General features: G+C 52.8%; 8 protein-coding genes across 8 annotated transcripts; 4 read left to right on the top strand and 4 right to left on the bottom strand.

Moving 5' to 3' along the window:
• Nucleotides 1–221: 221 nt before the first annotated feature.
• On the bottom strand, nucleotides 222–1,740 carry BDP55DRAFT_672028 (uncharacterized protein). The gene has a single exon (XM_060575497.1). The coding sequence runs from the start codon at nucleotides 1,261–1,263 to the stop codon at nucleotides 559–561; it is 705 nt and encodes a 234-aa protein (XP_060426872.1). The 5' UTR covers nucleotides 1,264–1,740; the 3' UTR covers nucleotides 222–558.
• Nucleotides 1,741–2,236: 496 nt separating this feature from the next.
• BDP55DRAFT_241136 (uncharacterized protein) lies at nucleotides 2,237–3,276 on the top strand. The gene has a single exon (XM_060566215.1). The coding sequence runs from the start codon at nucleotides 2,424–2,426 to the stop codon at nucleotides 3,027–3,029; it is 606 nt and encodes a 201-aa protein (XP_060426871.1). The 5' UTR covers nucleotides 2,237–2,423; the 3' UTR covers nucleotides 3,030–3,276.
• A 6,978-nt stretch (nucleotides 3,277–10,254) lies between these two features.
• Nucleotides 10,255–11,729, bottom strand: BDP55DRAFT_557542 (calcineurin-like phosphoesterase; the record flags this gene model as incomplete). Its single annotated transcript, XM_060569707.1, has 3 exons — nucleotides 10,255–11,198; nucleotides 11,301–11,361; nucleotides 11,610–11,729. The coding sequence occupies 3 exons, from the start codon at nucleotides 11,727–11,729 to the stop codon at nucleotides 10,255–10,257; spliced, it is 1,125 nt and encodes a 374-aa protein (XP_060426870.1).
• A 1,939-nt stretch (nucleotides 11,730–13,668) lies between these two features.
• On the top strand, nucleotides 13,669–14,395 carry BDP55DRAFT_770665 (uncharacterized protein; the record flags this gene model as incomplete). The annotated part of the gene is made up of 2 exons (XM_060581094.1): nucleotides 13,669–14,132; nucleotides 14,317–14,395. The coding sequence occupies exons 1-2, from the start codon at nucleotides 13,888–13,890 to the stop codon at nucleotides 14,393–14,395; spliced, it is 324 nt and encodes a 107-aa protein (XP_060426869.1). The 5' UTR covers nucleotides 13,669–13,887.
• A 2,130-nt stretch (nucleotides 14,396–16,525) lies between these two features.
• On the bottom strand, nucleotides 16,526–16,955 carry BDP55DRAFT_672006 (uncharacterized protein). Its single transcript, XM_060575496.1, has one exon. The coding sequence runs from the start codon at nucleotides 16,810–16,812 to the stop codon at nucleotides 16,639–16,641; it is 174 nt and encodes a 57-aa protein (XP_060426868.1). The 5' UTR covers nucleotides 16,813–16,955; the 3' UTR covers nucleotides 16,526–16,638.
• Nucleotides 16,956–17,011: 56 nt separating this feature from the next.
• BDP55DRAFT_240910 (uncharacterized protein) lies at nucleotides 17,012–18,172 on the top strand. The gene is made up of 2 exons (XM_060566214.1): nucleotides 17,012–17,563; nucleotides 17,649–18,172. The coding sequence occupies exons 1-2, from the start codon at nucleotides 17,132–17,134 to the stop codon at nucleotides 17,865–17,867; spliced, it is 651 nt and encodes a 216-aa protein (XP_060426867.1). The 5' UTR covers nucleotides 17,012–17,131; the 3' UTR covers nucleotides 17,868–18,172.
• A 304-nt stretch (nucleotides 18,173–18,476) lies between these two features.
• BDP55DRAFT_557506 (uncharacterized protein) lies at nucleotides 18,477–20,216 on the top strand (the record flags this gene model as incomplete). Its single annotated transcript, XM_060569702.1, has 2 exons — nucleotides 18,477–18,584; nucleotides 18,678–20,216. 2 exons carry the CDS (start codon nucleotides 18,477–18,479, stop codon nucleotides 20,214–20,216), a joined length of 1,647 nt encoding a protein of 548 aa, XP_060426866.1.
• A 2,528-nt stretch (nucleotides 20,217–22,744) lies between these two features.
• On the bottom strand, nucleotides 22,745–25,334 carry BDP55DRAFT_717807 (uncharacterized protein; the record flags this gene model as incomplete). The annotated part of the gene is made up of 4 exons (XM_060578386.1): nucleotides 22,745–23,097; nucleotides 23,410–24,663; nucleotides 24,817–24,970; nucleotides 25,107–25,334. The coding sequence occupies 4 exons, from the start codon at nucleotides 25,332–25,334 to the stop codon at nucleotides 22,745–22,747; spliced, it is 1,989 nt and encodes a 662-aa protein (XP_060426865.1).
• Between the last annotated feature and the right edge of the window lie 737 nt (nucleotides 25,335–26,071).

Genomic DNA, 26,071 nt, shown 5'->3' with positions numbered 1-26,071 from the left:
TCATCCAGTCGTTATTTCCTCTTCTAGAGGTGTGGTCAACCAGTGATGATCAGAGTGCCAGGGCTGTTGCACACAGACGGTAGCCTATGAACAGGTACATTTACGATTGCACACAAGACAGCAACTGATACGCTCCTCGCATGCGGTACAGCACAAACGGGGGCGAGCGGATGGGGCTTGTAGCCAGGTGAGACGGTTCTGGCCTTGGCTGATGATGCTGTCCCTGACGAGAGCGGGAGGGGGGATTGGGCTTTTGGAGGGGCTGGAGTGGGTGTGATGTGCGGCGTGCCCAGCGGGTAAGGCTTGTTGTGGATGGATGACCACGGTGACTCTATTGCTTGCCCGCCCATCGGTACGACCACTCTGTCTCTGTTACTCCGTACCGCAGTTGTCGTCGAACCTCAGACATCGTCTGGTCTTTTGGTCTTTTTGCCTTCCCACGGACCGCAGCTTGAGTCTGTTCTGTTCAACCACCTATTCTTAACCCCAGACGGACAAGCGCACAGAGAGGTAAAGTCCGAGGTCTCTGTCAGTCGGAGCACCGTCGCACCCGGCTTGTCATCGGTCTCGTTTTCCTTTGCGCAACCCGCCGCTGAAGTCCGTCCCAATGCCTGTCTGGAGACTGGCGTCGACCGATGTCTCGTCTGTGTCCTTCTTCCTGCTTCTACGGCCGTGGACAGGCCCTGCTTCCCTCTCTGTCCGACCCGCGTCGTCCGTCGCCCAAATGGGCAGAGTACAGCAGCTTGCGGTGGCTTGCTGCAGCTGTGGTAGGCGGCCGCAGGGGCGGAATGGATAGTAAATGACTGAACCCCCGGCGGAGCTGAGCCATGGTACGCAACGCCTGACGTATGCGGGACCCCTGGGACCTGCCCGTACCGGTGGCTTATGGGCCTTCTCGGTTTCTTTCGTGTCTTTTTCCTGAAATGAGGTCTCGCGTTGTCGAGGGGACTTGTTTAGTTGACAGGACGTGACAGGTATGGCATGGAACCGCAAGAGGTCGGCCACGAACCGAACCCTCCAGGTGATGAGCGACAGGGACGGCACATGGGCTCCCGCCGTAAAGTCGATCGCTCGCGGCGGCCCTGGATACGGTGAAGGAGAGTACCGGTGGTGGGGTGGTTGGGGGAGGAAAATCGAACCCAAACGATGGGAGCAACAATGTACCTCGCCTTGCTCTTTGCGTTGTAGAAGATACAACTTCAGTCCGCCAAGTGCTGTACGGAGTACCATGCTAGGATATCTTTCAAGATCCAAGGGGGCCATCGCCCATCGTCAACGAAAGTGCCGACGACTGCGCCTCGGCTGGAGGAACCAGAGGATGGGGCAAAGATGACGATGTGTGAATCAACTTGAATCATCCTAGTCTTCAACGCCTCTCGGAGAGAACGGGGAGTTTCTCGTTGACGAAGAAAAATCGAATTCTCTTCTTTCACGAGGGGCCAAAAAGAATGACAGAGCCGATTTCGCGCACTTCGTCTCTTGTTCGCTGGATCCATGAAAGCTGAGTGTAATGCTGTGGTTGTACCCGCGAGAAGCTGGGGATGCCGTTGGATAGGAATTGATGAATTAGGGATGGTACGGCACCGTAAACGCTCGTTCGCCTTGTCGATTGGGCAGCGGCAACACCAATATCCAGGAGCAGGTACCGCAACTGCACTGCAAAGCAACAGCGGAGGAAGGCAAGAAGGATGTGGCAGTGGACAATTGGAAGCAGGCGGTGGCTCGTACGTAAAGTCGTGGGTACTTTGCATCGTGAGGGGTTGAGGGGCGATATCCACGTACCGTCGACAAGAGTACTTCGGACTTTGGTCGACAATGTATCTCACTCCGCCGTTTGTCGCGCACCGTTCATCTGCTCCTGCCTTTAGTGGTTGAGTGGCAATAGCGCAGTCTGCCAACACAAGGTGGCACCTGGCACACGTTCAGCCTCCAACGCTGCAGCTGGCCGGTCTTTGATACGTTCGTCCGTTTTCAAGCAGTAACCTTGATTGTGCTTGGTAAGAGAGACGCCAAAACGTCCCGTTTCCCGAGGATAGCGCACAATAAGTGACAAAGTCAATCAGCACATAGGGGATGCCCGTTGGTGCTTAACAAAACGTCTCTTTAACACACGCTAAGCAATCATCTGCCCGAGTCTAAAGGGACCTTGGCTGATAGTGTAATTCATCGTTCTGCGAACTGCAGGCTGTGTTTTTCTGGCCTGCTCGGCGAGCGCGAACTTGAACCTCCAAGCCGGAGGCTTTCGGAAAGACAGTTGTATTGCATCAAACCACTGTCTGACCCTCCTCCAGCGGGTTTCTGAATGTTCTATTTTCCTTTCGGACCATGTTACCGTAGATTGGAAGCTGATAGAGCCACCCGAGCCATATTTGGCAGCAAAGAAAACATGATTTCAAACGCATCTGTCAGACGTTGCTGAGGTAATGCCCAGGCCCGGTTGCCCAGCAGGGCTTCCAACCTCGTCTACTTGCAGCTTGACTCCATCAGCACCGCCCATTCGGCTTGATGACACGCACTGCGGCGATTGCCCGGGGCCATCTGGCGGTGAACAAACACCTCGTTTGACCACCGTTTGCGATAAAAGCGGGCCTTTCGGGCACTGGAGCACCGTCCTCCGGTGCCGTGCCTTCCTCCGTCGACTCACGACTCTGACTCCTTCCAAGTTTCCTCCAAGAAGAAGTACGTACATCGTTCGCTTACCTAATGGAGGCAGGTACCTTCGGGAGATGCCCAGGGCCTGCGAGGACCCTCCCAGCAGCGAGCACAACAAGCGCAGCAAAGTTGAGCTGTCACCGTCTGACCAGAAGCGTACCGTCTCCCTGCTAGCCCAACCACCCCTCCCTCCTCCAACTCTCTCTCAACCCAAACCGTTTCCCATCGATTTTTACTCCCGGCACTCATCCAATTCGATGCCCAACCTCTCATCCGTCATAAGTCTACGGATAGAAGCAGCCCATGGAACGAAAGAAGAGAAATACAGCCAAGTATTGAAGCCCAACGGCGATACAACGATGATGGCGACCAAGTAGTACAGATGACCAACTAAACGTATTTCGTGGCCTGGTCTGGCCTCGCCATGATATCAGACCTACCCGTCCACAGCCAAAGAGACGTCGCCAGCAAAGTCATGGGTGCGTCGTGCCCCGGGTCGATATGCCATACGAGGCTAGCCAACTTTTGCCCGTGCCCATCAGCTATTATTCGAGCTTTCCGCCGGGAACGCGCAAAGACACTGGCAGGCCGCAGGCCGCAGAACAGACGGCGCCACATGGTCGTGATCATCTTGCGAACCCCAGCCTAACCAACAACCATCCCACCTTGCCCGCTTCGTCTTCGAGCTGCAGGGCCTAGAAAGTGGCAGACGAGACGGGACGACAGCAGCAGCAAACTTGTTCTCAGCCATCATGTCTCTGGCTTCCATCGACTTGTAGCAACGTCATCCTCAAGAACAGGAAGATCGCAACTAGCCTGGACATCGTCAGCAATGCCTAGCCCTACGAAGCATCTTCCAAGTCTGGGGAGACTTACACACCCACTCGCAACTGGTGTCGGCTCTGTCTCAAATGCTTACCTCGGAAAGTCCTTTCACAGGCCTTACTGCCGGATGTTGTTCCACCATGCTTCGTTTGCAGGTGCATCCACGGCCGTTTACGCATTATTACCTCTGCCCTGCATCTTTCGGCAACGTACGGCAGCTCATATCCTAACGACTTACTCGCAGTTTTCGCATAGTATTCGTCAATGGCCGCCAATGGAGGCCGCCAGAGTTTAGACACTGGCTGTGGAGTCATTAAATTCGCTGGGTACTTTGCCTGCTACCAAGGTCGGCATGTCTGCAATGTCTCCGAATTCGCCCTCTAGCTCGTCGTGTCATCCAATGTCTACGGCTGAGCCAGAGACTGGCGGGCTATCAGGGTCACAGTCGACCAGTAACGGCGACCACTGCAAAGTGTGTGCATGACACCATCCACAGTTCCCAGTCGGGCTCTCTGCATCTACAATCACACAATATCACAAACCGTTCGACTTTCAGACCATTCGACTCTCAGGACATATGTCTTAGCATGCCATCTTCTTTCCTCCGCGCCGTTGCATCCCACGCCTTCTCACTCGTGATGAGATCGTCGTCTCTACGCGGGGTCGCGTGTCGGTGACCACCAGGAAGATCGGAAGCAGGTACGAACTCTGAGCATCACAGCCCCCAATCTAGAGACAGAGGCGCCCCCTTCTGGAGACTTTGTGGGTGAGAGTGAAAAGAGCGACCGACATGTGCAAAAACTCGACACGCAATTTTTTCCTTCGGTCCCTTTTCACGTGAAATACACCTTGGACTTGCGCTTCTACTACATGAGGAGGGGGTCCGGATCCGCTCTCCATTGGTTCAGAAGACCCAGGAAGAAGAGGAACAAGACCGTCTCCCGCGACGACAAATCAGACGAAAATTGGAACGCCCTCTTGACCAGTCAGACAGAGGCTCATCTGCAGCTAAGTAAGGACGAGTAGGAACCCATGGGCGGGAGATTTTCCTGAAGCAGATGCCGCATTGAGGGAGATACGGTGCTTGAATCATGCTGGCCGAGATATCCTAGCCAAGGGCATGAATGTCAACGGACGACCAGACGTACCTTGAAGGCTTCGAACAGCACCTTGGCCTTGGTACTCGGGAATTATTACAGTGATATTCCAGGCACGAGGAGTAGTCAGCGGCTTCTTACCCCTCAGCAACATCACCCAAGATTGACACTTGCTGTTTATCACTGGTCCTTGGCAGCCAGCCGGTGGTGAAGGGGTTTCACGTTTTAGCGGTCAGCGCCGTCTGGGCCAATGGTTCGAGAGGGACCGAATCGTCCCGTCTCGTCCTGTCTCGTGCGCGAGCGGGCCTAGGTCCGTCTTCTCCACCGCGGATGATCAGCTGGCTGGTGCCGCACTGGTGTGGATATCCGACCAAGTTTAACAGCTTCTGCTAAGGCATTTCCTTGTGAGTCTTCGGCATGGCAATCCGCTTCTTGGGCAGCCAGTCTCTATCTCCAGCATGGGAGCAAGAAGCTGTCCTCAGCCTTTGGTCGATCACAACGCCTTCATCCCTCCTTGGGATGAGTCGTAGCTCGATCGGGTTCGTGCGGGCAGCGATCGGCCGTCAAAGATGCAGCAGCCTGCTCGCTGTTCGGGCCAACATGAGCAGTTAGACAGACTGTCACTGAGTGAGTGGTGAGACTGAGAAGTGAGCGGCCAACGGCTTCGAGCCACGGAAAATACAGATACGTGTCTGCGCTGGGTCACCACTCCTTCAGCAGGAAAGCATTCCGTCCGCTTTGCCATTGCCGAAACTCTTCAGGGAATGCCCTCCAACGCTCCCGTGAAAATCTTCAGGAGAAAACCGCTCAACTTAAGCCACGACAGCCGGGAGTTCCCAGCCGAATTCTGCGTGCCAGTGACACCTTACTCCAGGGACCCGGCCGATAGCCTATCAACGATAAGATTCGCGAAGTGACTGCCGGGTCATTTGGAGGGAGGGAATTTTCCCGTTTCTGACCACAAAGCGGATACCGCGCCAACAGATTCCCATTAACGTCTCCAATGACAGCCGCCAGTTACCACCCTCAATTCGTCAAGGCATGGGATGCCATCCCATCTCTAGTACCAGAATCCAGGAAACTTGTATGCGGTCGACGACTTTGTCAGTCATCCTGTGGATAAGGTCGCTGCATCTCGCAATGCTCAGTCGGCGATCGTTCCAAGGAAACGGCGTTGAGAAAAGAGGCATTTTTGGCGGGAATAGGACAAAGCTCCTGCGTGGACTTGAGCCGGTCAATCGCTAGCTTGCTAGTTTGTGGTCCTCGCGGAGCCTGGGCTATGCTCAAGGTCTATTTTTTGCTGGGACATCGCTGCCTTTTGTGGCGGTGAAGTGCCTCTCGACAACCTTGGCCTGGAAAGCTCTCTACTTTCTTTGCTACAGCTTCCATCCTTGCCATGAGCTGTTCAATTGAGGAAATTTTGGGCAACTCTTGAAAGTCGAAAGCCTCTCTCTGGTGACAGAGTTCCACAGACGCATCCAGACTTCATCAATTCGAAATCTCGATGGCAACACCATCATGCCTCCAGGTGACCTTCTCGAGGAGACGTAACAGAGTTGAGAGGGGTGATTGAGGGTCTCAGGCGCGAGCAACCCCCACCAAGCGAATCGAACCCCGCGATTCCGATTCCATCACATCACATCATCCCACCTGCGCACAGCCGCCGCATCTGATACTGGGCTCACATTCTCCCGCCCGTAACCCCCCTTCTCTTCCGACTCTCACGTTGTCCCCCCTCCTTTTCAAAGTGCGTGAGCGCCTCCTGTCTGAGCGATGTCTCCACCACTGCGTTTATTGGGTGTTCAACAAGCGCCGAGCTGCACGTCTTCACTCCCTCTCCGGTTCTGCATGTCCATGCCCGCACGCGAGCCCGTCTCCCCGGTCTGGGAGACCGGAATGTCTACCTTATTTTTCCTTATTGTTGCCTTATAGCCTGCTTCCCACATATGCATCTGCCCTCCAATGGTTCTCAGGATGGATGATGGACATGCTGCTTCGCGAAGCAGAATAGAAATTGACCAAAGACTGGAAAGACATGCCCCCTCCCTTCTCCCATCCGAACGCGGCGGTTGGCATGGTCCCCAGCCAACCGGCTCCTCACCGCGAGCTGTATGGCTGACAGTACAGAGGAGGCATATCCGAGGAGGGTCCTTTTCAGCGTAGCATCCGTACAAGTGTACGCTGATCTTCGCCCGGGGGTATAACTGAGCTTTGTCCTATCCCAACGACTCGAAGGTTTTCCTTTCCAAAGGGGAGCCTTGCAGGAGAGAGATAAAAGGCATGCGTGCGTGGGGAATCCGGCAGGTTGTATCGCTAAACTCGGGGTCATTGGTCGGCGGCACGGGATGGACATGCGGTATCAGGCATCCGGAGCCGGATAGATGGCCAGACGGGGCGGCCCATCAAGCGAGGAGGATGAAAGTCCCGGGGACCTCGACTCCATCTGCTTCCCACCTCTCACCTCTTGGGTTCATGTTGTGACAGTGGTCGATGGTACTGGCGGGCCGTCTAGGGTTTTGTCACTCTCTCGTGGCCGCTGATGGGAATTGGCCATGGTGTAGGCCTGTGTGGTAACACAGCGGCTTTCTTGAGGAGGGCCGCGTCCGCGACCACCTACCGCTGAGCCTGATCCGATGAACAAGAACCCGTTGTAACGTGTAAGCACACGATGCACCGCGCAGGTCGGAGAGAGATGGGAGGACGGACGGGAAGCACGAGGCGAAGGGGGGTTCCCGCGCCGCAGAGTACAGAATCGAGATGCAGGTCTGAGGCGCGGGCGACCAGGCCAACCAGCCAGCCCGCTTCCTCTTCCTCTTCCTCTTCTGCCGTCTTGTTGTCTTGAGCTGTCCCAAAGGCTATCTGGTCTCCACTGTTTGTCCTTTGCGTTAGGCATCCAGACATGATTATTGAAATTCTTGTCCAATGGGAGAGCCAAATTGGAAGGTTTGGATGTGTTGATTGGTATCGATTGGTGGCTGGGGAGCGGATTGCGTCGGGATTGGATGGGGGTTTGTGTGGTGGGTGAGGACCGTGAGGAGTGCATCGAATGGGGGAAATAAGCTGAGAGAGAGGCTTTGGTTTCTGATTCTGTTTCTGATTCTGTTTCTCTGGTTTGGGGTTAATTTTGATGGCTCTGATGCCTGGGATGGTCTCAAGTGCATTGGTGAGTCCTGAGAGGGTAAGGAGAGAGGAGTTTGGGGGCTTGGGGTCGAGGCAGCTTGTCTTGTCTGCCTGCTCGTCTGGTGGCAAGGCTGGGGCCGTCTTACATCAGCTCGGCGGAGGGGATACTCTGCAGCTAGGTTTCGAGGGCTGTGTCGTGGGGGAAGGCGGAGATGCACAGATAGATAGACTGTATTGTTTACAGACGTGATTTTCTTACATCAGCGACGAGTGTTTGCGAATGGTAGTGTTTAGGCAGGGGGCGTGAGGTATGTAATCAAGTTGAATACCTTTTTCGGGCTGGCCGATGTGCCGGTGCCTCTCTCGTCAGACGGATCACGTGTGTGTATTCACGGCTCTTTCGACATGAGCTGGAGAGGGGTGGATAAGACGTTCTAGTGTATCCTCACGATGAGTTTCTCAGGCAGCGTTCCATGGATTTGTGATGAAGCTGCGTCAAATTCCCAGGCATCGATCGACTCTAATTCGATGGGTGCTAGTAGAAAGTGCAGCAATGTGCAAGAATCGTGATGGTGTGTATGGGTTAGGATTTGATCCAGCCCATCCAGCCCAACTTGCACTTTCAGGTCCCGCCTCGTTGGGAGGGTCCGTATGTCTGGCTGCGTTTGAGGGGCTGAGGATGAGGGAGGGGGAGTTTAGGCTTGGTGTTTTTTGTGCCTGATTATCAGCGCGTGGTAGCACTTATCGACGCGTGAAGCAATGTGCAAAAGTCTGAAAGTGTAGAAGCATAGGAGAAGTGCAAAGTTGAAGAGGTACCTAGGCGTCCAGGCTAAGGATGTATGCGCGTAGGTGAGGCAGAAGAAGCACGCTTCTATGTGATGAGGCTTCTCTGTGTGAGGCTTATACCTGTGAGGCTGCGTTCCTATCATTGGATCATAGTCTGAGGAGGGGAAGAGGTGAGAGTGAGGCTTTGAGGCAGCTTGTGAGATGTATTGAGGAGGTGGCCAACGGCCTCAAAGACAGCTTTATCCTTCTGATGCCTAGTTGATTTGGTCTGAAGACCTCTATTTCTCGTGTTTGTGGCTATGGTTCGCCGCATGATAGTCGTGAGAGACGACTTAGATCTGGAGAGAGGGAAGACGCGCCGAACGAGGTGGCAACACGATGTTTGAGGTTCTCAGCACTCGGAATTGTAAGGCATAGATAGAGTCATGGAGTTGAAGAGTCAGCCCAAGTGTAGAGTCTGATTCCTCTGACTGCGCCGTCCTTGCTTTTCCTGTTTCTGGCCTCTGTTCCCAGCCTACATAATCCCGCCGTCTGTCCGCGAGTCTGTGGATATCAAATACCTCAAAGTGTGGGGGTCCTCTAGTGGCCATACTCTCGACGTCAAGAAAAGAGTATAAATCAAGGCATTGCGTACAGGGGATGTATGGTACTACGAGGGAGTGCTCAAGGTAGCTACCCAGTTGCAGAGTGATGAAACGAGGGAGTTTCTTGGCTCTAGACGTGTATTCAAACTCGTATACGAGCATGACGGTGCTCGGAGTTGAGAAACCTCTTAGGTTAAGCCTTTTGTTACATAACTCAGGGTTGCCTTGATCTAGAGACTAGCATCATCGACACGTCCAGAAATATGATCTGCTTGAATGCGCAGCTGCACAAGTACTTGCTGGCCAGACTGTTATTCGAGGAGTTCGTGGCAGGCTATATATATAGCGCTACGACAGACATGCCTATGAGATGATTGAAAAGACGCGGTCTAGTGGAGATCGATTGACACCAGCTGTATCGTGCAATGGCGTGCCGTGGTGTGTAAGGTTACATTCTTCTTGATATTAGTGATGAATGCTAGCTTCCAGTGCCTCATTTCCTTATCTTCATGGTTTATATGAAGGTTCGTGAAATGGCCCGGAGATGGGCAACAAATCAAGTCTCTTCTCAAGTTGCAACGAGCCCGTAACAAGCTCAGCCTCTTCTTCTCTCACAATCATGCCCTTGTCGCGTTGGTGAAATTGAGGAGTCCCATACGCGGCTCATCTAGTTCTCGGACGCCTTACGAGCTTGAGGCCCAGGTATGTCAAGACAGTATTGAGAAGAAGCAGCCGACATGCGAACCTGCGGCACAGATATCAAAATAGGAAGGAGAAGAGCGACGCACCAACGGATACAGATCCTTGGACTGTCGCCGGGCGATGAAAGGCTGTGTGTAAACTCGGTAACTGTCCGAAATGTTATGTATTATGCCACGAATGATGTGCGCGAAGGTCACCGAATACCCGCACCATGTAGTGAAACCTTGTGGTTGAGGCTGTTGGGACGGGAAGGCAGACATGGAACGGTCCGATCTGTTCTGATTGCCTGCTGCCCCATGAAACTCCTCTTCCGGCAGTAGTTCACGCAGGCCACTTTGAACCGCGTCAAACGGGAAAGCATGCCTTCACCGATATGCAACACCATGCAGGCGCCTCGTCGCCAATGCAACACTAATATCACAGCCTCACTACTCAACCCCGAGCAAGGCATTTGCCTACCTATCTACCCTGTCCCATTGAGGCTCTCCTCAATCCACATACGTGACCCGCGGCATACCATCGCGACCCCACTCCCACACCGGTAAATCCAGATCCACGACAATGGGCTTGTTGACCGTCTTGCCGCCGTGGGGATAGCTCTTGGCCATGATGGCGCAGTTAACGACGCACGTCTCCTGCCGGCCAAGGCGTCCGGCCAGCGCGGCAACGTCGGTACGGAAGGAGATTGGATCGCCGCCGAGGCCGCGGGTGCCTAGACCCGGCTCTGCGGCGGTTTCTGATTTCGGTCCGGAGGTGGACGGAGCCGCACCGGAGGGCGTATTTCTCACATCTGCGTCCGATGGACTACTCTCCGGATGCGACCCGTCGTTGCGGAGAGGGTTCCCGCCCTTGATTGACAGATTCACGAGGGACTGTTTGTTCCCCTGCCCCGGATCACTCCAGCCCTCAACGCTTTCCTCTTTGAACGCCGAGCCACCGCACCCAAGATCCCATCGCACCCTCTCGACGCCACGTCCCTCATGAACATGTCCGCAGACAGCGAGGCGTGGACGGACCCGCCACAAAGCACGTCTCAGGGCCTCACATCCCGCTGCGCGCCGGGCGCGGGATTCGTCGCAGTGAGTGTGTGGCGGGGTATGCGTCACCACGACGTCCGCTTCAGGCGGTATATCGTCCCAGAGTGTGGGCAGATCACTCGCCGCGGCGCCGATGGTGCCGTGCTGAGGCGCGTCGTAGCCGAAGGCCCATAGGCCGTTGCGTGGCGAGTACGGTGATCCGAAGATTGTGAAGGAGGTGTGTGGTCCCGAGGGGGACGAGAGACGGATTGCTGCTGTTTCGTGGGCGAGGTAGGTTATTGATGGCGAGTTTGTGAGGAGGGCTTTGCAGTCTTGGGGAGATTGTAGTGTTTGGTTGTGGAAGTGGGATCCGTGTTGGGCGTAGAAGTCTTGGTCTAGGGTTATATCATGGTTCCCTGGGCGGGATTCGGTCAGTATTTTGAGATGAAGGGATGAACGTGTGTTTTATCGTCTGGGTGAAGAGGTTTTGAGGGGGGGGGGGCTGACAGTGTGCGTACCTGCGACGACGATTTTGGTTTCAAAGTCTGCTTTTTCGAGCCATTGGACTGCCTTTGATAACTGGTGATGGCGTCAATTACTTGTTCCATACAGGATACGCCAAGAAGGAAGTGGACGAAACTCGGCGAGCCCATGTTTTGTTCACTACGTTGCCACGATGAACCCAGATACTGAAAGACAGAAGCTCATCTCTCCCCGAGCGCCTCCCACATAGCTCCCGAACAGGTAAGTAGCTGAGTCGACAACTAGGAACTTCCCTCTTGTCTCTCTCCGTACACTCACAGAAAGACCACATAGGGGGCACGTACCTCGGAATAGCTGCCTTGATTGGTCAAGTCGCCCGCGTGGATCAGCACGTCGCCCTTTGGCAGCTTGACGGTGGTGTTGTGGGTGTCGGAGACGCAGACGAACCGGGTCCTCCGCAGCATCGGCTGGCGTTGTGTCCGCGGCTGCGGCTGCGGACGGTCAGAGGTGCCGGTGTGGTCCATGATCCCGGCGATGTTGGAGGGCCCAGCCATGGACTGAGGGCCGTGCCGAAGTGGGCTCTGAGAGGTGAGTGGTGGCCGGCAGATGATGGGGGTTGATGGTGAGTTCGGGCCGCGTGTCGTTGATATGGTTCGATGTTCGATAGACGGGGTGCGGTGGTCGTACCTTGCCCCTAGGTCTCAAGTGCCGCGGCTATGCGTGCCGGTGATTCACGTCTCTCTTGACGCCAGGCCCTAGGTACGACCTGGGAGCCTACCTGACGGACTGGTGATACTGCGTCTAAGCAACGGCTTGCTCCAGAGGCAGGCGCTGTGGTCCACGTCAGAGCACGGGTGCAACCCCAAGTCTCAGTAGTTTCGGTGGCTCCGAGAGCTCGGTGGGCTGAGTAGTGTGGCTGCACCATCATATTTTTTGAAATACCTCACGTGCGCTTTACTACCCGCAGTCTTTACGCAAACCCAATCCATACCTGTAGTATCGTGTTCAATTGCGACGCGCTATGTGTTCCCTAGGATTAGTGCGGCGACTTACCCTGCGGCTATCTCTTGGTACTCATTTTAATCTTGTCATGCACCCCGCCATTTGACCCCGTTCATACTTTCTCTGCTCAAGGAGACGTGATTTCCATCACACTTCATGCCAAATCCGTGCACCGTTCGACATCAAGTCCTTCGATCACAGTGAGACCAAAGCGAATCTCTTCAAAATAAGAATAGACTACGGAAAAAGAAGGTAAAGGCGCCTACGGTTTGGTAGGCCTGTGACAAGAGCTCCACTCTCACTGCGGGGAGGCTGAATATACGTAGTAGCAACGACAAGAACGACTGGTAAAGTCCACCTAAATCTTCGACGAGGCAATATGCCACTGGATCAACTAGCAGAACAGAATCAGAATTTCCTGCCAGTCTAAGTCAATGATCAACCAAATTATAAGGGCGCAAACAGCTAACGAAAGAAAAGCTACTAGGCTATAACCGTAAACGGTAGAACTAAGAAGCGTTGTAGCAATACGCGCAGGTGAGGCTCAAAAGTCAAACAACACATTCTCCAGCCATCATCATAGTAAATCGCCTACCAGAAGCCTGGTACATTCTCGATCGATACTCTAGATACTAGTCAAATCACGCTGGAGCGCTGCTTGCCTTTTCTTTCGACGAGAAAAAGCCCGTAAGTCGTACGGACTTCTCCGTACAGACATGGTACTGCTGAATGATCTTGGCAATGTTCCAGGCTGAATGCCCAGAAGGTTAAGCATGCGATCTGCCCATGCCAACGATACAACCATTTCACGCCAACACGCTAGTTGATCAATGTAACATGTAACACACCGCACCGACCACTTGGAGGCTTGGAGGTGAGCAGAACTTGCCGTACCCGGTGGGATAGCTTCCTTTCCGCTCTTTGGATTTAGACAGACATTGGTTGAAGCACAAATTCGTTAAACCAGGCGTATCTCCCGTCCTTCGCAGCAATACAAAGCTATAAGCTGGGTCAGCAGATGCGCGCCCTTCTTCACAACTGTAAAGGGTTCAAGTCAACTAGGTCAGGCCAGGAGTTTAGAGGAGAAGAGGGAGGAAAAGATAGGGTTTAGTCATGTACGGAGTACTCCGTAGAAAATATCTGACAAAGGATGTATAGCTTCTGCCCGGTGCTCTGTAGATCTATCCTATGAGTATCGTGCGATATGAAACCTTGGCATCAGCCTAGAAAACTGAATGTGGGACGCAAGCAAAGGGCGTTCGTTGCTCAAGTTCTCAACACAGGTCGCAAATTGTCCATACTCGACCATGGACCTCGACAACATAGATTAAAATCTCTCAAAATAACAAAGTTCACCCTTCACTTTTCATGTGCTGGGCATTGCAACTGATTCAGTCAACTCATTGTCTTACGAAACCCGAACTCACATCTCTCTCAGGGTCACGGCTACAACAAGTATATAATAATTTCCAACTTCCCATGGATAGCATTCCTCACCATCACTTCAGTATTCACTGCTTCAGTAACAACGTTCACTCCATCCATTCACTTTCAGTTTCCTCTCACTAAAAACACTCTTTTACCTCTCTTCTTTTGAAAAGTACATCTTCCAACCTCGCCATGCATTCCTCATCTATCCTCACCGTCGCCGTTGCTGCTCTAGGCTTCTTCGGTCAAGCTTCGGCCTGGTGCAACTGGAACAAGAAGACAGTCGAAAACTGCTGTTACCGGGACAACGACGCGAGAGTCAGACAAGGCGGTTACATTAACTTCCCGCAGGGCACCATCTGCCCCGAATCGCACGCGAAGACATGCGGTGCCGATTGCTGCACCTTTGATACTGGTCTGGGCATTGGCTGCCCCAAGTAAGCTTCCGTGGGGGTACTCACTGGTTGCCATGTAACTCGACGGTAAGTTTCTCTCCAGATCCTGGTCTATTGAAGGTTTATGACTAATTCTTCATTATCAGGCCGTTACTGCCATTTTTGCCAACTTCCAATCTGGAGCCCTTTACGAAGGTCACAATCACTTGCTTGTTGTTGTTCTTAGGGTTGTTGGTATCCTTGGCGTATTCGACATCATTGCAGCGGTCATGAAGTGGTCTGTGGTGAAGTTAGTGGTATTGTAGACTTAGAATCACGTCTCAATCTAGATTCGCGTATAGAGGCCTGGGCATTTGGTTTCACACTGTTGAAGATACTCGTTGATATCTTCACGGTCGATTGTCGAGTCAAGGTACATTTAGGCTAGTCTGCTTGCGTTGAGGATGTTCTGGTATAGCCTGTATCAATCAACGCAGTAAGCATGCCTAGAGGCTAGTTCCTAAAATACCGACATTGATAACTTTGACTCTCGTTCCATTCTTCCAGCAAGTAATGGCAGGGCTGATGGATTTGACAAGTGAGCGCTGTATAACCGTGGATACTATATGAACCCCTTCCTGCATGCGAGGTCAACACTTAATTGCTTGCTTTCGATTCCTTTGGTTTCCTGATTTTTCTCCCGCTGGGCTGACGTTGGCGCTTGAGATTTCATACCGGCGGACCCCCCGATCGATTTACTTATTTTCACCCCAGGTTCCGCCATGGTGCAACGTCCCGCTCTTAGTAGTATCTTGAGTCAGGGTCTAATCGATGCTCTGTGGTTTTCTGGTGGTCATGTTTATGTTCAGATGCCGAGGTACGATGAATCAAACATTTATGCTCACTTGAACAGTGGCATACCTAATGTGAGAGTTAATTGTGAATGCCCCGGATTACATAGGCACATAGGCTAGATCCTCTCGCCAAGTTCGGTCGATCGGCCCCTGCTGAACGTTCCTCAGCGGCCAGAGTCGTTCGGAAATTATCAGGAAAGGACGATCTGTAAATTCGGGGTCCCCTGCAGTTTCAAAGCCAAGCTGAAGAGAGGAAAGTGACAAACATGAGATCATAAGCCTGGTGGTTCTTCTAGAAGGAAAAAATAGGGGATGTTTCAATGTGTGGAATGGATGAACGTCTGTTCGGTGTGGCCGCGCTCTATGCCGGGTCAAATGGTTGTTCATCAAAGGGTATGTGTAATTGGCTGGAGACGTGGGAAATCATCGAATGTGGGGCCAGTGAGGTACTTGGGTATCTCCCATTTCCGTCATGCGAGATCCCAGGAGAAACGAAGCGCCGCGATTGGCCATACCGGCGGTGAAGGGATCTTGTTGACTCGCATCCCCAGTTCGTTGACTTTCGTGGGAAACTCGTGAGTTCAGAGAGGCTTGCTGCCGTAAAAGAAGAAAAGGTCAGCAGTCGGTATCATGCGAATGGTCAGATGGAGAGACAAAACGGCCTGCAGGCGAGGTAAGAAAAAAGAAAGCCAAGTTTCCGAAATGGGGGGTTTTTGTGATGCGGGACACGGGCGCATGCGCAGTCACAGTCTCAGCGCGCAGATACGAAAAGGAAGAGAAGGCATCAGCCACTCTTTCTCTCAACCTGTCTGAGGATCTCGCGGGTGGTGGCACCGGCAGAATGCCAATTCCAGCGGCGGAGAAAAGAGTGATGGCTGAGAGATTGCGTTCTCACTCCGTAGTTCCAACTCCCCAGGGAGTAAAGAGTGAGAACTTGAAATTGGGAAGAAAGAGGCACAGCTGAGAGTCTGAGCACACAGACCGTTGAGATTCCTGGTTGGCGGTTTCTGGGATTGATTGCCTGGTCCAGGGCCGCCAGGAGGCGCAAATGACCAGTGCCGGGGGGGTCTCTGGCCTCGAGGGTCTAGAATGGTGCCGGCACAGTGCGGCAGCTGCAGCTTGCCGAGAGGTTGACTTACATAAGCAATGAACCGGGGGATAACTTTTGACCGCCTGAGGTTTTGGTTTTGTTCACGCATATGTCCCCAAACACTATTCCAGTTGGCACCAACACCTTGGAACAAAATCTTGCTTGAAAATGACGACGACGTGGATATAAATAAACAAACTCAACCAGGTCCGATCTCGCTGATGGGTTTAGGTGACGTTGAATTTGGGTCCTGGTTAGCTGGCTGATCTGGATGGGATGAGCCTGGATTGACAGATGACGATGTCTGGCTTATCACGTATGCTAAGCATATCCGGTCCAGCAAGTGCCCACGGCTGGCATTCCAAAGGACAAACCCACGTTCCATTTGCTGTGCAGCACACCCCCGTTCCCGGCCGTTCGACCCATCGTTCTTCAACGGTCCAACTCCACCGCAATTACGAGGAACTCACTGTATTAGGAGAAGAGGGGTTATCCTCCTTTTCTTTTCATGCATCGCTTGCGGCTCCGTTGTGGGAACCTGCCGTTGGTATGGATTCTGACGACGGGAATAGCTTCAGCAAGATAGGTACTTAAGCCAAGGGAGCAAAGTAAACTGCAGGAGCATCTAGTAGCAAGAGTAAGCTGTCCGAGCGCACCTGATGCACTGACAGCACTGTATCCCTTCCCTCCACCTGGATGCGCCTGTCTGCCACTCACCTGTCGGTGTCGTAGCACATTGGCGGTTTGACCTTCGTCCATGTCTCTCCCAGCTCCCAGACTCCCTCTGAATCAACGCCATGCCATTGAACCTTTCTTTGTCTGGTCTGCGATGCAGCGTCAGTGTCACACGAACAGCATGTGGGCCGTTGCACGGGACTTCTCTACGTCTCTGGAAAGACGTCTGGCACCCGTCATTGGCTCTTCTGTTGCAGCCGTCTTGCATTCGCGTGTCTGTCCATCGGGATGAAGAAACACACCGGTAACAAACGCATCTAGCGGTCGTTGTTGGTCTTTGTAGTTGTTCGCCAATGAGACGCGGCAAACTAACAAGCGCAATGGATCGTTCCAGCTGCCTAATGCTCTAGTACTCCGTATACGGAATACATAGCAATGTACCGATGAGGTACCTAGGCAGCTGCTCGTCCCCCTCCTTCCCCTCATTCACAAACTGTTTATCGAATGACGAGTGTGACATCTTTCTCGCTGACTACCTGTTACTTTCCGGGCCAGCCTTTCAGTCCGAGCATATCCGTCATTCTCTGCAGAAACACTTGGGGAACAAAAAGGCAAATGCGCAGATGGGACGAAGATTGCCAGATGCAACTCTACTCCCGGCAGCATATCTTCTTAATCTTATCCGTAATACCATTTTTCACTCCCTCCTCTTCTCATTCTTAACAGAAAAACCCCTCCAATATCTCACGGCCTGTATTGGGCCAGAACGCTTTCCCCCTTTCTTATTCGCTGCCTTCAACCTCGTCTTGTTTTTTTTTTCTCTTCCTATCAGCGACCGCGGCTCCCCGAAAGAGGGAATCCCACGCCTTGCACATGTGGGTCTTTTCTCTCCTGGACTGCGCTGGGGTCTGACCAACCGACCTCCTCGAATACAAGAGGGCTAATCCACAAAGGATCTAGCGTGAAGATCCAGAAAGCTACGTACTGTTGGAAGACAGCACCAAAACAGTGACACTGCCTGCGCACTGTGCTTTAAGTGTGTGCGACTGTGCGGCCCTCCTCCACTTCTCCCTCTCCCATCCACTTCGTTCACTCCCCGTCCTTGTCCATTGTCTTGCTTTTGTGTCTCTCTTCTTCCTATTGCGTTGCTCTGCACCGGCACTGTGGAATCCACGCTGAGAGCGGCCACCAACAGAGACAGAGAGGAGAGACTGGACGCCATACGCAACAACAGCTCCCCGTCAAACCACCACCACTTCCTCCCACCACCGCACTCGTCGCTGCGAATGGCCTCCCGCTGAAAGGCCTCTCTTCTCTACTATTCCCCATTTCGATTCGACAGCCCTTTTACCACGTACCACCTTCGTTGACCCTTCTACCGACCTCGTCCTCCGGTCGCTATCCCGCCTTGACGCTACCTCTACTCGCTTTCCTTTGTTTCGACACACCAGGCGACCCTGACCCTGATCGTCCTGCCCAGACCTTTTCACACCGTCGCGCTTCGTGAGCGCCTCCTAATAATCCGCTTTGCCGGAAGAGCTACCACCACGCTAGACGCAAAGCCGGCGACGCAATCTCAATCTCCCGCTCTCGTCCAACAACACCAGCTCTAGCTTCACTTCTTTCCTGCCATTGTTGCAGCACCACCATTCAATCTCGTTGTCCTTGGCCCGACACTCATCACGCACTCAAGAGACCTGCCTCGCTCCTGGACTTGACGACTTTCTTTCGATCCATATACTCCAAGAGTCTGGAGCTTGCTGGCCCTCCAGCTCTCCAGACCACGCGATGGCCGCCATGTCCGCCGCGTCAGCGACGGCCAACACAATCACGCCCCCGAGCAGCAGCCACGGCAACGGAGGTGCATGGAATAATTATACAACGGCAGACACAGAGGTGAGATGGCTGCGGTTCCGCCGACTTGGCAGACTTTTGCAATTGGCCCCGGCCATGCTGCCTGCGAGTGTATATGCTGACATTGTCCCGCAGAACCTTCAAAACAAAAGGTCTCTGGATAGAACCGAGCAGAACAGCCGGCCACCCCTATCGCAAAACGGCAGCTCGGCGAACATTTACGAATACGGCTTCGAGCCTCTGCCTCCCCCGCGAAAGAAGGCTTCCAATGACAACATATCTCTAACGAAGAGCACCAGATCATGGGACAGGACAAACCGGCGTGACCATGACACGTCGAAATCGGGCAACATTGCTGATGATGTTTTCGGGGGGAAAGCTGGGCCTGACGAGAAGCGATCGACGAACGACGTGCCCGTCTCCGACGACGACAAGTGGATTCACCGAGACAAGCTGGCCAAAATTGAGAGTCAGGAGCTCCAGGCTGCAGGCATCGTCTTGCCGAGGGCGCGTGCAAGCAGCAAACCGCGCAGAGGCCGTAGTGAGGAGAAGCTCAACGGTACCTCCAGAAGGACCACGTCCGCCCCGCCAGACGACGAAATACCTCTGCCGAGATCTAGGAAAAGCTCGATTTCGCCGGAGAGCAGAGTGCCGGAAGAGACTTTGCCAGACATGGATCTGCCTGCCTGGGATCTTCGACGGCCTGAGGAAATCGCTGTTGAAGGAGATGATGCCTACTGGACCTCCATTAGTGACAAGAACAAGAGCGGCTCCAAAATCCCCGTCGCCAAGGCCAGCCCGGCCCCCATCCCCGAGTACTACTTGGAGAGGAACGCGCCCTCTGGACGAAGACGGAGCGGTGGCAGCGAGCTCGAGACAATAGCCTATCCGAAACCGCGGCCAAGGAGCGGTAGCGCAAACACGCTCGGTGCGGCGTCAACTTTGGCACCCGCAAAGCGCAACAACACCGACATCTCTCCCCGGAAAGGCAGCGGTACCTCGAGCACGACCAGAAAGACCTCGACTCAGATCAAGGGTGGTGGAAAGACAAAGACACGTGGTGGCAAGGATTCTACGAGCAGTATATCTGGGAACAGGCCGATTACGCGATCTGGAGACCTGTCTCCCGGTGTCAAGAAGCCAGAGGGAGACCCGCCATGGATGGTTGGATCCTACCGTCCCGATCCTCGTCTGCCGCCTGACCAGCAACTACTCCCGACCGTCGCCAAGCGTCTGCAGCAGGAGCAATGGGAAAGGGAGGGCAAATATGGCAGCGTCTACGACAAAGAGTTCCGCCCACTCACGGCAGACGGTCTTCTCAAGCCACCCGAACCTGGATCGAGCACTACACCCCCCGAAGAGGAGAAGCAGGAGCAAGATGAGTGGCCGCTCAGAGGCGACGCCCCCAAGAGTCCTACGGCGCAGAGCCCTACGTCGCCGAGCATCAAGCAGACCAACTCGTACTCGACCATGCCCAAAATCTCCGACAAACCCCAGACTAGCCCGCTGCCCAGCCCTCGGGGCCCACTGAGCCCGACGATGCAGCCCCAGCAGCCCGCCGAGACTCAGACTGTCGTCCGCGTACCCGAGCAGCCTTCTGCTGCGGCCAACATGTCCATGGGCGGCGAAAAGAAGAAGAAGAGTGGAGGCTGCGGCTGCTGTCTCGTCATGTGAGCGGTCGCCGCCAAGCGCCCTGTCTCTCAACTCTACAACTCAACCCCGTATATCCCGTGTCCGAGTCACGCCAACATACCCCCTTTTCAACCGCGAGGCGAGCCTCCAACGACGTTACGAGTCTCTTAATTCCATTCACAGCATCGGCCGATCAATTAGATGTATTTATCGAAATATTCCCAACCAGACAACTGCATTGTCTCTCGAAGGCAATGCACTTGAGAGTAGCACCGCGGTCCAAGTTTTTCTTTGTTACACTACCGAGCGTCCTCCAGCAGCTTCGCGACTCAGCGATGACCTTATCCCCGATCCGACGTATGCGTCACTTGATGGCGATGGAGGTCTTGTGGCGACGCGCCGAGTGACAGGGATACTGGTTTTTATTAGAAGCTGTGCTGCGAACCAGAAAGGAGAGGAGCTTGTTTATTCGAAACCCCAACATTCCTGGTATGAATTCCGGCAGAGCCGTGGTTCACATTCGAAATCGAAAGGCAGTTGAGGGTATGTCCATCCTCGATAAGACTTGCCCCAATATTATTCCCCTGGTTATCAAAATGTATAATCGTTAGCGATTACACCCAGAAAAATTGTCAACTTTTTTGAACATCCACATATACTTGCTCATGCCGAGCTCCATCTTTATTCTTTAATTTCTGCGTGTCATGTTGTTGAGTTTATGGGGTTGCTTCTTCTTCCATGTCGCCAGGCGTTTTTATTGTTGAATTTTCTCCATGCCTGGCGTTTGCTTTTTTTTTTTTTCGAGAATGGGGAGTTTGGGCATCTGTGTTTGTCGCTGGTTGAGTTGAGGTTAAAGATATTTCCATGAAGAAAGCAGGAAGATGTGACGACAGTAGGGGTGTCGGTGAAGAGGATGGTGATACCGGGCGTAGAGACAAGCCCGTTGTCGCCGGGGAAGTGACGGAGGTGATGGTGGAGGGGGAAGATCGAGGGGAAGGTGATGTGAAGGGAGGGGACGGGAAGCTAGGCATCGGTGCGGATTTATATATAATTGATACCCCATCCACATTCCGCCGATGGCCGAGGCGCGGTTGAGGGGTAGAGTGAGAGGAGTATTTACTTCATATGAGTTGAGCTGGTGGTGCTGGACATGGTGGTCAAGGGATAGAGAGAGAGAGAGAGAGGTGCGAAGTGAGAAGGAAAGAGATAAGGGGAGCGTATTTAAAAATCAAGGCTTTATCATCCATGTCTGTCCCCAGTATCTGCATCATGAACAGCGCGCCCCTTGATCGAGTCCAGTTTTCGACTTCATTGGAGTATTTGGTGTTGATTTCGAACCACCTTACCATCGTGCATACATATTAGTAGTTTTGACCTAACCCGTCGGCCTGAAGTGTCGCTGAGGGGAATGGGCGTGGGAAAGAGGGGGGGGTTATACTCTTCGTGGTTTGCAGGTTGGACAGAGCAGGGTAGGTACGGTTGATGGGGGTGGGGAAGGAGGTAGGTAGGATTGAGGAAGGAGGGGGTTACGAGGAAGGCACGAGAGTGGCGGGAGGAACGTACTTGGGCAGCATAAGGTAGGCGCGAGACTGAAGACGCAGGACAGGGCAGCCGTGAGGAAGCCCGAGGGCAGGCACACGAGGCAGAAGGAGGCTCTACCTAGGTGTGAACTGCCTGCTCTGGGCTTTGAGTGGTTTGCTGCATGCGTTCCAGGAAGGTGGACTCGTCGTGATGCTATGTGTACATGCCTCATCGACCCTGGAGTGGAACTCTCCCTCGAGATTGAGAAGAGTTACTGCCGAATCGAGGGTTCGACACCTTGACTGAACCTCGTGGCGTATGAAAGGGACGGTGCCTACGCCGGACTGCTTGAGGACATTCCGTTCCTTGAGCAGGACACCTTCAGCTTCTTCCATTTTGAGGAAGCTACGTGGACCTTTAGTCGTCGAATGTTCCGCAGATGGTCTCATGACATGACGAGCATGCCGAAGATTTCCTTGCGTCAAGGCAAAGTGACAGTGTCTCAAAGGGGAAAGAAGTTATGGTACAGTACTACGACTTGGTTTAGATAGGCTGTCCTGTTGGTGGGATCAGGGCGGAATACGTAGGGGACGGCGAGGCATGGTGGCCACCTTGGCCTTTTCCTAATGAGTAGTGCGTAGTTACTAGTGATATAAGTGACCTGCCTGGCTGGGTCGAGTTCTTGCGCGACAACACACTTGCCATTCTTCTGGCGTATCCCAATGCGCCTGGTGCTCCAAGGCTTGGTAACCAAGTAGAGGATGGCTCCCTTCTAGGGGAATGTAGTTGGCCCCCAAAGTGTATTGAAGAAGGAAAGGGGAAAGTTCAGCCTTGATCATATATCATGTCACATCTGATTCCGTTCTCCAAATCGTACCTATACTGACGATAATCGTCATGCGTAAGCGGGGGTTACACCTGGCTTCAGGAATCCATCAACCCAAATACCACTCTCAATCATCATAGAAGGCATTCCGGCCACCGCTAACCGCCCGCGTAACAGTGAAACTCCCCGCAAGCCTCCGTGTAGTCATGCTTCCCGTTTCCCTCTAGAAAATGCTGGCCACCATGGGCTTCTGCCCCTGAGCACGATCCAACTCCCTGGGAGCACCTTCTCCGATACCGGACATGCCAGATGCCGTATATTGTGAGGGGGTCTTATCCGTATTATCCTCGGCGACCACAATCAGGCTTCCTCTGAGCCGAACCTGAACCCCTTTCGCGAGCTTTTGCAAGGCATCCACAGGCTGAAGACCCCCACCCGCTGCAGTACGGCAGTCTTGGCCGAGAGCGACAAGAGTGCCTAACGACGAGCTTTTGAGGTCTCTGAACTTTGAGTCTGAGCCTCCCGTGTAGTAAATGATAGTAATGATGAGGAAGATCACTGCAGCCACGATCTCGGCTGCGAGTAGCATAGTCCAAGGTCATGTTATCTTGACGTATATGGCTACTGTTGTTGCCCGCCCAGGAACAATGAACACGCCTAGCGTCCATTGATCATGGGGCAGTTTCATCCGGCGTCTATTCCCCGCATTAGCTGTGGCATAAAAGAACAAACAAGCCGCAAGCAATCAAGCCTAGACTTACGAAGCAGACAATAATGTGGCAGCGTTTTTATAAATGTTCTCGAGGCAAAGTTTCCGACGCTCAGGGTTTGGGATGTTGTCCTTCGAAAAAAGTATTGAGGTGTGAAGCGTAGTTGGAAAAGGCTGACCTCTGGCATGGAGTGGAAGAAATCCATTAGGAGCAGGAGACGAGCTGAGAAATGTTAAACCTGTGAAGTAAGTTCTCAAGAATTGGGATATTGTCTCCATCGCACGATAACTCGCACTGAGATATTCAGCTTCACTTCGAATTTGCTTGACCGGAAGAAATCCACTTCGCGTCGGACTTTTGAGGCTAACAGATTCGTTCCAGCGGTTCGGCCTAGTATTGCATGCAAATAAGTTGTCTTTGGCTATTAATGGGCATTCTATGTCGAGAGATGGTTTGTCGTCTTGTCCAACGGGTTCGATAAACGTATCCTCAATCAGAGTATTTTCCCCACCCAGCTGAATTGTGGTGGTAAAAGATTGTACACACAGGTGGAAGAGAACTTCGACAGCCTCATGCTCTGTACTATGGATATGGTCAATGGCCTCCTTCGCTGTCGTGGTTGGACTTTTGTCTCTAGCTCCCCACCAGGTCTTGTCGCTCTCGGTCAGTATTGGCGTGGTGTAGATTAGAGAGAATGATGCGAGTTTTGCCCGAAGAAGGGCTTTCTCGTGTTGAAATGCAAATGTGTGGTTGCCGTTCAGTATGTCTGTGGACAATGCTGCTTTGCTTTGATGGCCGAACTCATAGCCACCAGGAAGCAAAAGTTTCCATAAGCTGCCGTTTGGAAGGATCCTGTCGGATAGTAGTATTGGCGCCTCTGTCATTGTTCCGTTCTCGAACTTCTCAACTTTCAGAGAAAACGTTATGTTCGCAATCTTTACACAGACACTAAGGGATTGATATCGATTGAACGTGCAGTTGCCTGTAGAACAAAATGTCGCGTTAGTGTCGATGGCGGCATACGGTAACGGTTTCTGGAAATTCTCATAATCTTGGAGGTTAGTTTGGTAGCTACCGAAACGGACTGCTGAGTCGAGTGCATCTCTGGGGTACATGAGGTCTCGAACAGTTCGTGTAGTAGCTTGGCTTTCTGTTGCTTCATTCGCGACGGGGACTTCTTCTAATGAGTACTTGATGCATTCCTGTGTAATTGGCGATGTCAGAGCACTGATGGCGGTGAGGAGCGCTCTGAGAACCACAAAATGCCGGAATCGAAACCACCAGAGTAGTACCAAGGAGCCCCAGGCTCCTCGACTTGCTTGATCTATCACTTCGAAGTCGTAGAGAGGTCGAGATACACCATTTGTGTTGAACCAGGCCCATTGCGACTGGCTGATGCAGGCGCAGACGGGTACCATGAAGGCAGCCTTCGCTAAGGTGGTGGATAATGCGAGGAAAGAGTTAGTGTAGCCCCGAGCGGCCAGTGCGGTTGCTCTTGCGAATCATATTTGAAAAGCACGACAATGATAACTTGATATTTCGAAATCAGTATTCGGAACTGCTCAATGAGCGTTACATTACTTACCGGCTAAGAGAAGTGTACTCAATACGATGCAGAATATCTCGAGAGCCCATATTTTCCAAGTCGGCTTTGAGGTCTCGGAAGTTCTCTCGGGTTCATCAAGCCTTGCGGCACTGGCATCCGTAGGTTGCGGCCTTTCGTCAGATCCTTCAGAAGTCTGTCGAGCACTAGTGTAAGTGGTGGCACCAGCAGGTTTTCTTCGGGTTCTCTCGTCTAGAATAGACCAATCTTCATGTTGATGCCAGTTGAAAATCCAGCACGCTACAAATTGATCGAGGCCGGATCGAGCTTACCTCGCTTGCCATGATCTCGGCTTTGGAACTTATCATTATCGATCCATGAGTTTCGGCGACGGAAGTTGGGTGAGATGTTGAAGGCGGGGCTTGCGGACGAGGTGACGCCGAGCGATTCAACTCACTTGCGCTCTGCGGAGAGCACTGATTAGAGGCCACCATCGGACCTTTCCTCTGAATACAAGCATCCAGGAGCATGGCTTGGGATGGCTCTTCGGTGGCCTTCATAACTGACGAGAAGGCAATGGTCAGGAGTTTGAATGATGCTTCCGTTGGAAGATAGAATCAGCTTGTGGGTGGAGCAACGTTTCTAGGCAGCTTCCCTGTGAGATGATGAGGTTGTTATATGTTTATGGCGTGCTCAACTCTCAAGCCTACAGAGGGGTGTGTGGGATGTAACATACAGGGCTCTCCAAGTCATTACGGAGAATCGAGATTATCTCCATAATTATGAAACCATCATAGGTATTAGTAGACAGATGTCTGGCTTCTTGGATGTTATATTCGTACGCTACTGACACGGCTATCTGGTGCCACTGATCTCGGTTTATGGTAGCGCCAGTCTCGGGCTACCTCAAAGAAAAGGCGGAAGATCTTTCTAGTGCAAGGCCATTGGTAGTGGGACATAATTACGTCGCGAAGATAACAGATGTCACTACTCTACATAGATATCATGCTGTTCTCCGAAGAATTGCGCACCACTTGACTCGCTTATTCTGACTGTGAATGTCTCATCAACCAAGGGAGTGTTCCGTTGAACAAGAAGTGCGCAGTCATGGAAGGATGACTAGGCAAACACTCATTCTAACCTCGACATTGTGCCAATTACGTAGTATATTCGGGATAGGCCACGTTGTCTCATGAGTCGTAACCTAATCAGGTATTCAAACCCGAGGTTTGTGATCTCAGTAACTGCATCACAGTGGTAAAGAAGAGCTTGAATAGACTCTTGGAAGGGCGGTGAG

Source organism: Colletotrichum godetiae, assembly GCF_030913485.1.
Source record: "Colletotrichum godetiae strain CBS 193.32 chromosome Unknown BDP55scaffold_35, whole genome shotgun sequence".
Classification (NCBI taxonomy): Eukaryota; Fungi; Ascomycota; class Sordariomycetes; order Glomerellales; family Glomerellaceae; genus Colletotrichum; species Colletotrichum godetiae.
Note: the sequence above shows the minus strand (reverse complement) of the source record. Positions and strands in the feature narration are given on the sequence as shown.

Bases quoted from the DNA above. Each gene is read 5' to 3' on its own strand.
- BDP55DRAFT_672028 (XM_060575497.1), bottom strand. From the start codon at position 1,263: ATGGCCCCCTTGGATCTTGAAAGATATCCTAGCATGGTACTCCGTACA.
- BDP55DRAFT_241136 (XM_060566215.1), top strand. From the start codon at position 2,424: ATGCCCAGGCCCGGTTGCCCAGCAGGGCTTCCAACCTCGTCTACTTGC.
- BDP55DRAFT_672006 (XM_060575496.1), bottom strand. From the start codon at position 16,812: ATGGCGTTGATTCAGAGGGAGTCTGGGAGCTGGGAGAGACATGGACGA.
- BDP55DRAFT_240910 (XM_060566214.1), top strand. From the start codon at position 17,132: ATGAGGTACCTAGGCAGCTGCTCGTCCCCCTCCTTCCCCTCATTCACA. The intron at 17,564-17,648 runs GTGGGTCTTTTC...CAAAGGATCTAG, and splicing joins GAATCCCACGCCTTGCACAT to CGTGAAGATCCAGAAAGCTA.